Below are 10,357 nucleotides of genomic sequence, written 5' to 3'. Positions count from 1 at the left end.
GGAGGAAAACTCCAACAAATGCTGGAAATAGGTCAAAGAAAATGGACTAGGCAGAGACCTTTGCATTCAGTGATTAAATTAAATGAAGTGTTCTTAAATAGCTAAGTGTTGGAGAAAATTCTCATTAAAAACAGCGGCTGGTCAGCATGGCCTTCTGGGTAAACTGTGCCTGGAAAATTTTTGAAGAGCGCCTGCATGCGCCACCTCTTTCCTTTTGCCTCATCACCTTTGAGAAAGCAACATGGGTCACCAGCAGCTCTACTGGAGCCACCCGAGGAAATTCAGGCAGGGTTCTTGCTCTTGCCACGTCTGCTCCAACCGGCACGGCCTGATCCGGAAGTACGGCCTGAATATGTGCCGCCAGTGTTTCCGCCAGTACGCGAAGGACATCGGCTTCATCAAGTTGGACTAAGTGTGAACTTCCTTGAATGTGTCATCCAGCACATCTACCTTCCTCAGAAAGAATGCTCACTCTTTGTACATAAAATTTTAAAACTTCAAAAAAAAAAACAAACAAAAAAAAAACAGCAGCCGCTCTCAATGTCTTTTATTAACCTGTGTCAGTTTTCCCACTAAACTTTAAAAATATTAAATTAAGCTTTTACTATATCAATAGTGGATGACAAACAGTATTCCAAAATATCTGCAACAAAAAACAAAAATGATGTGTAGTTTAAATGAAAGTATTAATAATGAGGTATGAAATATTTTTATTTTACCAAAATAGTACTGGCTTGTCCAAGAAATATAGTTATAAAATATATTAGTCTCTACTTTTTTGTATTGTCACCAATACATTTTTAGAATTCTTATTAAATTCTGAATCATTGAAAAGATATGAGTAGCCCACATAGGGACCGATGATTTAATATTATGTTAGGATGCCATTGGCATAGCAGTGGAGGCCTCAGCATGAAAAAGTGGCATAAAGAAAATTATCTTCCTCCCTCCTGCAGAGAAGAGAATTCTATCCCACCATCATCTCTGCTCTTTCCCCTCCCCCTCCCACAGAGCCTAAAAAATTCGCCTAGAATGTACATTCCACAGTCCTCTGAAGTATTATAGTTATATTAATAAATTCCTTACATGACATTTGGACAAAAGCCAGTAATAGATACAGAAACTGAGTTTCTTTCAGGTCTGAAATAGTTTTTTAAAAATTCTCCACGTTTAAGAAAAACGAAAGCTAAATTTCAGTAGCTCTAACTGCAGTGATTTTCATATTAAGTATTAGGAGATCAGCTTATGCTAAATACTGTGGGTGGTCTGTATTTATTTGCATGACAGAGCATGGAACTAGCAGCATATTTTGTTGGTGGAGCAGATCAGAGGTTAAAAAGTGTAAAATAATCCCAACTTCATGTACAAGGAAAAAAGGTTGAATGAAAGTCAAACATAATGATAAAGCCTCCTCTTTTGTGAAATTATCTCCCTCTTCCCATTCAAGCAATGTTACATATTCACGGAAGTTCCTTCAAGCCTCTGAAGTGTCATCTGCTGAAGTTGTGCTTCTGAACACGCTGGATTACTGTAATTTTCCTACCAGTTTTTGTTTAGAAATCTCTACACAAATGTATTTTACACACACACATACACACACAAACACACAAGGCAGGTTAGAGAGACTGCTAGACAAATTACTATTTGGTAGAGAATCAAGAGCATATCCATGGCAAGTAGACTTGTGCCCTAGTTAATCAATACTGATTCCATAAGTCGTGAGAAGAATGTACATATATATAATAGTTACTATCCATTATTGCTGCATCGCACCATTTCTGAATAAATACTCAACCATATCAGCCAGGTAATATTATTCCCAATTGGCATATGAAGAAACAAAAGACAAAAAATGACCTTGTCCAAGCTCATACAGCTGAATGAAAGATTCAGAAAAAACTCTAAAGTCCAAATTCTTTCCACTAAGCTGTACTGCAAAAAAGCCTATCTACCACTTTACCCAAAACAGAGCAACGGATACCTCTGGTCTTCTGTTGTTCACAATGCTGTGTGAGTGCTAAGAGGTACCAGTGACTTGTCTGTCTAGAAAAATAATGCCCTTGGTTTCGTTTTAGAACTTTTCTGCCACCAGCTGCATAGATGCAGTCCAGCAATATAAAGTCCTTCAGAAAGATCAGGCTGAGCTATGATGGGGGAGGTGACCGCTGCTCTGTGTGAGGAAACTGGCTCAAAAAATAAGAGAGGCGAGACCTCTGATATTTTTTAAAAAGAAATAATGTTTTCTATTGAAGCCAAGAATCTCGTATCAAGGGCATTGAGGACTTAATGTTGCATGGCTGTGGACTACGTCTTTCATGGTCATCAGGGAATCCCCACCAACTAGCACCGTGCCTGGCACAGAGATCAACTGAATTTGTTGAATTAATGAGCTGAAAAGAGTCCACATGCCTTGGATTTCTAAAAACTGTTCAGAGATTCAAAGATAAGAAACTAAGACATAAAAGAATAGCACATTTTCCAGAAAGTTGTTCCTCAGGAAACTGCATTCCCAACATATGAGAAGAAGCTGATGGTTGGGCAAGGATTTGTGATCATGAGGGTTTTTCCTGAGCTTGTATATTTCTAAGGAAATCACACTATATTCTTTAATCTCAGAGCAAACAAAAGTGTGGTTAAAAGCATAACACATGCATGACTTGTACCCTCTCAAAGTGTGAAATATATATGTTTCATGGATATATTTGGACTGAATGACCCAGTGATAAACAGCTGTTTCTCCTATGATTGAGAGAAAACACTTTGTTTTGAAAATATATTTTATTTTTAGGGTTCCTTTGGGATTTATTAGATTGAAAAAGTGGCAGGGGAGGGGGAATCTGAGTGTTTTTTAAGGAGTAAAAAATATTTTGGCAATATCCTCCAACATCTAAGGTACCTGAAATTAGAATTGCTCTCAGAGGACCCAGATCCACACAGCCAAAACTCAGATCCTTAGCCAACTGCATGCATGCTACACTGAGATCCAAAGTCAGTCCCACATTCCAGAACTACACTGGCTCTTACAACAGCCTGAGTCTCCATCAGAGCAAATCACAGCAGCTGGGGACCAGGGCTATCTGTTAGAATGTGCAAAGGCTGGAAAATACCATAATTTGAAGGTATGTTGACCAGTATGGCTGAAAGTCAGTGTAAAATATTTCCAGGACTGTAAGAAACAAGTTTCAAAATAGCCATGAGAGGCTATCAAGTTACAGTTTTTAAAAATATTGTGGGTAATTGTGGCAAATGGTCCATGATTATGTTCAAGCACTAAGCTCTGGCCATTGACTGACAATGAAATGTATTTTAGTATATGTTAAGCATATATTACATGTTACACATTATACATATGACATGTATATTATAGAGAAGGACTTACATCATCACCTTTCAAATATATGTAGGTACATTTGTGTTTAATGTGATACAAATTCAGTTTTAAGTGTTACTGTATACAGAGTCACTTTTAAATTATTACACATCTTCCTGACCATTAGATATTAAAAGTGTAAAAAAAAAAAAAAGGCAAAAGACATGAAAAGTTTTTCTTTGTGTGTGTGTGTGTGTGTGTGTGTGTGTGTGTGTGTGTGGTCTCCCTACATGTGGAATCTTTGTAAACTGAGATTTAATTTACATATATTTGTATTAGCTTTAGGTGTACAACATACTGATTTGATATATGCATATATTGCAAAATGATTGCCAAAAAAGTTAACATCTATCACCACACATACTTACAATTTTTTTTTATTGTGATGAAAACTTGTAAGATTTACTCTCAGCAACTTTCAAATATATAATACAGTATAGTTAACGACAGTCACCATGCTGTACATTACAAATCCAGGAATTATTTGTAACTAGAAGTTTGTATCTTTTGACCACCTTCACTCATTTTGCCAACCTCCCACCTCCTGACTCTGACAACCACCAATTTGTTCTGTGTATCTATGAGTTTGAGCTTTTTTAGGATCTCACATGTGTAAGTGAGATCAGACATTATTTGTCTTTCTCTGTCTTAGTTCACTTAGCATAATGCTCTCCAGGTCCCTTCTTGTTGTCATGAATGGCAGAATTTCCATCTTTTACATGACCAAATAATATTCCTGTGAGTGTACAAATATATATATAATTTTCCTTATCTATTCATCCATTGATGGACGGTTAGGTTGTTTCCATGTCTTGGCTATTGTAAATATTGCTGCAATGAGCATTCATTGGATAAATACCCAGAAGTGGAACTGCTAGATGGTATGATACTTCTATTTTTCATTTTTTGTTTTCCGTACTGGCCGCACCGATTTACATTTCCAGCAGCAGTGCACAAGTGTTCCCTTTTCTCCGCATCTTTGTCAACACTTATTATTTCTTGTCTTTCGATAATAGATGTTCTAACAGATGTGAGGTGATACCTCATTGTGGTTTGATTTGCATTTCCCTTGATGATTTCCCCGATGATTAGCACCTTTTCATGTACCTGTTAGCCCTCTGTAGGTCTTCTTTGGAAAAATGTTTGTTCCTCTGTCCATTTTCTTAATCATTTTTTTCTATTGAATTGTATGAGTTCTTTCTATACTTTGGATAGTAACCCCTTGTAAGATGCATGATTTGCAAATATTTTCTCCCATTTTATAGCCTTCATTTTGTTGATGGTTGCATGGGGAAGGTATCTAAATCTAAATAAACAGGTTTTCCCTCAAACTTTAAAGATATTTGTTCTTTGTCTTTTGAGGTATATTGATATTTCTAAGAAATACTCTGCCACCATGATTGCTATTTATATGTCATCTGTCTTGACTCTCTAGTAGCCTTTAAAACTTTCCTCATATTCTCTATCCAAATGTTCTGCAGTGTCTGTGATGTTTTTAAGGAATGAATTTGCATTTATTTATCTTACGAGGGACTTGATATACTTTTACAATCAAAAGACTCATAATATTTTTACAATTCCTAAAAACTTGGAACCATCACATCAGGACTTTTTTCTGTTGCCCATTATCTCTATTCTCTCCTGGAACTTCTTTTTAGACACATAGTAGAGCTTCTCATTTTATCTTCCTTAAAGATAATTTGTTCTTTATTTTTTTAAGACAAATCATAATTTGTTTTTTTAAAAAAAATCTGACCAGCATTCTGAATGGCTTCTTCAGATTTACCTTCTAATTCTCTTGTTATCTATATGAATCAATGCTTTAATTGATTCACTGAGTTTTTATTATATCAATCCTACATTTTTAGCTACAAAAATGATATTTCATGCCTTCTAAAATCTTCTTGTTCATTTTATCTTATAGTCTTATAGTTTTCTTATGGATTTTATTGAATTCCTTTTATCCTCTAACCTTTTAAATAGCTTGCTCTAAAGACCCTTTCAGAATGGATCTTGGCTTTTCTAGTTCCTCAAGCACAAATACTGCCATTTGTTGTATATGTGCCTTTTCTCTCTTGGCAATGAATTTCTGCATGGGCTTCGTAATTTTTTTCTATAAGATATCAATAATGAGGATTATTTTAAATAGGAAAAATGAGTCCTGAATTGAAACAATCAGCAATTTTATTTATCAAAAAAAGTAAATACTGACTTCTGGTTTCAGCTCTGACATGACTTAAGCTTGGAAGTAATCATCCCCAGCCAGAAAAAAAAAAAAAGCTGAACAAGATGAAAACTGCTAGAGCTCATCAATGAATTCAGTAAAGTTGCAGGATACAAAATTAATATACAGAAATTGGTTGCATTTCTACACACTAACAACAAAAGATCAGAAGAGAAATTAAAGGAAAATCTCATTTATCATTGCATCAACAACAATAAAATATCTAGGAATAAAATTCTCTAGGAGACAAAAAACCTGTACTCTGAAAACTATAAGATGCTGATGAAAGGCACAAACAAATGGAAAGATATACCATGTTCTTGGATTGGAAGAATGAACATTGTCAAAATGACTCTACTACCCAAAGCATCTACAGAGTCAATGCAATCTCTATCAAGTTACCAACAGCACATTTCACAGAATTAAAACAAAAAATTTTTAAATTTCTATGGAGACACAAAAGACCCTGAATAGCCAAAGCAAACTTGAGAAAGAAAAACAGAGCTGGAGAAATCAGGATCCCTAACTTCAGACTATAAGACATAGTTATAGTCATCAGACTGTCACAAAAACAGAAATATAGATCAATGGAATAGGATAGAAAGCCCAGAAATAAACCCATGCACCTATGGTCGAATAATCTACAACAAAGGAGGCAAGACTACAATAAAGAAAAGACAGTATCTTCAATAAATGGTGCTGGCAAAACTACACAGTGAACTGTAAAAAGATGAAATTAGAACATTCTTTAACAATATACACACACACACACAAAAAACTCAAAATGGATTAAAGACCTAAATGTAAAACTAGACACTATAAGACTCTTAGAGGAAAACATAAGCAGAACACTCTCTGACATAAGTCACAGCAAGATCTTTTTTGATCCATAGCCTAGAGTAATGGAAATAAAAACAAAAATAAACAAATGGGACCTAATTAAACACAAAAGCTTTTGCACAGAAAAGGAAACAATAAAAAACGAAATGACAACCCACAGAATGGGAGAAAATATTTGCAAACAATGTGACCAACAAGGGATTAATCTCCAAAATTTACAAACAGCTCATAAAATTTAAATACAAAAAACAACTCAATCAAAAAATGGGTAGAAGACATAAATAGACGTTTCTCCAAAGAAGACATACAGATGGCCAAAAGGTACATGAAAAGATGTTCAACATCATTAATTATTAGAGAAATGCAAATTGAAACTACAATGAGATATCAAAAAGTCAGAATGGTCATAATCAAAAAGTCTACAAACAAAGTGGTGAAGAAAAGGGAAAACTCCTACACTTCTGGTGGGAATGTCAATTGATACAGCCACTATGGAGAACAGTATGAAGGTTAAGAAACTAAAAATAGAGGGGAAGAAAGATGGCAGTGAAGTAGAAGGACATGGAATGCATCCCTCTCCACAGATGCATCAGGAATACATCAAAAGATGCAATAATTCCCACAGAGAACCAGATGAACACCAGAAGATGACCTCGGACACCAGAAAGGACTGCAAAGATCCCGACATAACTGGGAAGGATAGAGGGAGAAAAAAAAAAAAAGAAGAAGAGGAGAATAAGAAAGGAAATGGATGAGTCCCACACCCTGGGGCAGGGGGATCTGAAACAGAGGGGAGATTGCCAAATGCAGGGAAATATCCCTTATCTGATGGGGAAACCCCTTCTACAATGGGGAATTTCCCTGGGTCAGAAGGGAGGCATTTGGGACTGTTCAAAGAGGGTGAAGCAGCTGAGCTGTGGCAGATGGGAAAGAGTGAGAAACACATGGAGGGTCCGCACCACGGCTCAGCATGTCTGGACAGAGACGTCGGTTCACAGCTGAACAGGGGGTCTGGGAGCTGGAACGTGGGAACCGGAGAACTGGCTCAGGGTAAGAAAAATTGTTGGCAGTGGGGAGATAGACTGAGAGGACAGGAGGGAAGAAATTAGCAGTGGAGAAAGCCTACCACAGAAAGCTGGGCAGCCATGGCGATGGCTCAATACTGCTGACTCACAAGCAGGGGTGAGGAGCCGTGGGTGTAACCTCTCTCTTGGCACCTGTGACAGACAAAGGAAGGACCCCTCCGGGCCTGGCTAACGCACTCAGGGATAACAAAGGCCCCCAGGTGGGGCTGGCCTAGAGTGCCTGCAGCCGAGAGCCAACAGACCACAGAGTGGCTCAGATCCGGAGACATTCTGTTTACACCTGAGCTGCTGGTGTCCCTTTGCAACAGGCACCAAACGAGCTGCTGTGACCCAGGCAGGGTGCCACTGCTCACTCACTCGCAGGGGAAGGAGCCACTATTGTACCCTCTCTCTCTCCACACACTGGCACTTACAGATGAACTATAAAGGAAGCTCTGCTGGTTGCAGAGTAACACAAAAAGCCCAAGGTGGGTAGAAGGACACTTACAGCTGAGACCCCAAGGAAACAGAAATATTATTATTAATTCTATTGATCTGGTCCATTCTGGGGTCAGTTCTAGGTTTTTTTCTTTTTTTTTTTTCTTTTTAATTAAATATGATCTTAGTCCTAAGGGATCTACATGTTTTATAACATATTTTTTATTCTATTTTTTGTTTTATTTTTATTTTTAGCCTATGTATTTCTATTTCTAGCAAAGTTTTTTGCAGTGCTGACTGTATCTCTCCTACCTTCTTTTCATCTCTATCTTTTATATATTTATATTTCTTTTTATATTTCCAGGTACACTATGCTCTTTTGTTGCCCTGTCTTCTATCCTTTTAACGTTTATTTTATCTTAATATACTTACAATCAATATTCTCGCTCGGCTCTGTTTCCTTGCTTTATTTACCAGGTGACACACTGCTTTGGTTTTTCTTATTAGGTTTGGTCTTTATCTTAGTTCTGATTATAACTGTCTGATTTTGTTTTGGGAAACTTCAGTCTGTCTGGTTGTACTCCTGCTCTGTATTATATTTGATCCTAGCTTTCAAAATTTCCCTGGATTTGTGTTTGTGTGAGTGTGGTTTTGTTGTTGTTGTTGTTAATTAATTATGATCTTAGTCCTAAGGGATCTACACACATTATAACATATTTTTTTACTCTTTTCTTTTTTCTTCCATTTTTATATTTAGACTTTTTCACATATTTCTATTTCTAGCTAAGATTTTGTAGTGCTTTCTCTCTCCTATCTTCTTTCCTTCTCTAGCTTTTATACATTTCTATTTTTTCTCTTTTCTTTTCCTTTTCATATTTCCAGTCACACTACACTCTTCTGTTGCCCTGTCTTCTATCCTTTTTTAGTTTGTTTTATCTTAATATACTTATAAGCAATTTTATCAGTCTGCTCTGTTTCCTTGCTTTATTCTCCAGATGACACACTGCTTTGGTTTTTATTATTAGGTTTGGTCTTTATCTTAGTTCTAAGTATAATCGTATGATTTCATTCTGAGAATCTTCAGTCTGTCTGGTGGTACTCTTGCTCTTTATTATATTTGATCCTAGCTTTCAAAATCTCCCTGGATTTGTGTTTGTGTCTGTGGTGTTTTTTTTCTTTTTTCCTATATTTTTGTTTGTTTTTGTTTTGAATTTCTGTTGGTTTTCCATTTGATTGTCTGATTGCATACTGGGGTTCTTCTGTCAGGTCTTTCTAGTGTCTTATGTTCTACTGGACTCAGTATTTGTGTGTCTTATACATGTATGTGTTTCCTTGATTTAGTATTTGTTTGACTCAACACTCTGCCATTAGTCTGGGGCTTGGACACTCCTCTTTAAACCCCTTTATTGCTGGGACAAGCAATGTCTGAAATCTGGACTACTCCATCAGAAGTCAAGTAGGAGGCTTTGCAGAGGGAGCACTGAATCCAGGATGCTAGACTACTAAGGAGCCCTCAGACACAGGGAAGATTAACTGCAGAGAACTCTCACAGAGCCATGTATCAGAGTCTAAGACCTGACTTCATCTGACTGTCTGCAACTACCAGTGCTGGACACCTCACACCAAACTATAAACAAGACAGGAACACAAACCCATCCATCAGCACACAGACTACCTAAAGCCATATTAACCTCACAGATACCCCAAAACACACCACCTGACATGGCCCTGCTCATCAGAGAGAAAAGACAAAGCCACACACCAAAAAGCAGGCACCAGACCCCCAACCAGGAAGCCTACTCAATACACTGGACAAACCCCACCACAGGGGGCAGAGGGCAGAAACAAGAGGAATTACTACTAGGCAGCATAAGGAAAGGAGACAGCAAATCCTATAAATTAGGCAAAATGAGAAAACAAAGAAACACCATGCAGACAGAGAAGCAGGAAAAAAACCCACAAGACCAAATAAATGAAGAGAAAATAGGAAAATTGCCTGAAAAAGAATTCAGATAGCAAAGATGATCCCAATTCTTGACAACAAAACAGAGAAAATACAAGAATAGTTAATAAGGACTAAGAAGAACTAAAGAGCAAACAAACAGTAATGGACAACAAAATAACCAAAATTAAAAATACTCTAGGTGATACAAACAGCAGAATAACTGAGGCAGAAGAACGAATAAGTGAGTTGGAAGATAGAATGGGGGAAATAAATGCAACAGAGCAGGAAAGAGAAAAAGAAGAAAAAGAATGGAAGATAGTCTCAGAGACCTTGGTGACAACATTAAGCACACCAACATTCGTATCATAGGCATCTCAGAAGAAGAAGATAAAAAGAAAGGGTCTGAGAAAATATTTGAAGAGGTTATAGTGGAAAACGTCCCCAACATGGGAAAGCACAGAGCGTCCCATACAGAA

The 10,357-nt window shown here is 37.0% G+C and overlaps 1 protein-coding gene across 1 annotated transcript; it reads left to right on the top strand.

The window, feature by feature from the left end:
* Positions 1–241: 241 nt before the first annotated feature.
* LOC130835223 (40S ribosomal protein S29-like) lies at positions 242–438 on the top strand. The gene has a single exon (XM_057706631.1). The coding sequence runs from the start codon at positions 242–244 to the stop codon at positions 410–412; it is 171 nt and encodes a 56-aa protein (XP_057562614.1). The 3' UTR covers positions 413–438.
* The last annotated feature ends 9,919 nt before the right edge of the window (positions 439–10,357 follow it).

Source organism: Hippopotamus amphibius, chromosome 13, assembly GCF_030028045.1.
Source record: "Hippopotamus amphibius kiboko isolate mHipAmp2 chromosome 13, mHipAmp2.hap2, whole genome shotgun sequence".
Classification (NCBI taxonomy): Eukaryota; Metazoa; Chordata; class Mammalia; order Artiodactyla; family Hippopotamidae; genus Hippopotamus; species Hippopotamus amphibius.
Note: the sequence above shows the minus strand (reverse complement) of the source record. Positions and strands in the feature narration are given on the sequence as shown.

Excerpts from the sequence above, each read along its gene's own strand:
- LOC130835223 (XM_057706631.1), top strand. The coding sequence starts at position 242 with ATGGGTCACCAGCAGCTCTACTGGAGCCACCCGAGGAAATTCAGGCAG.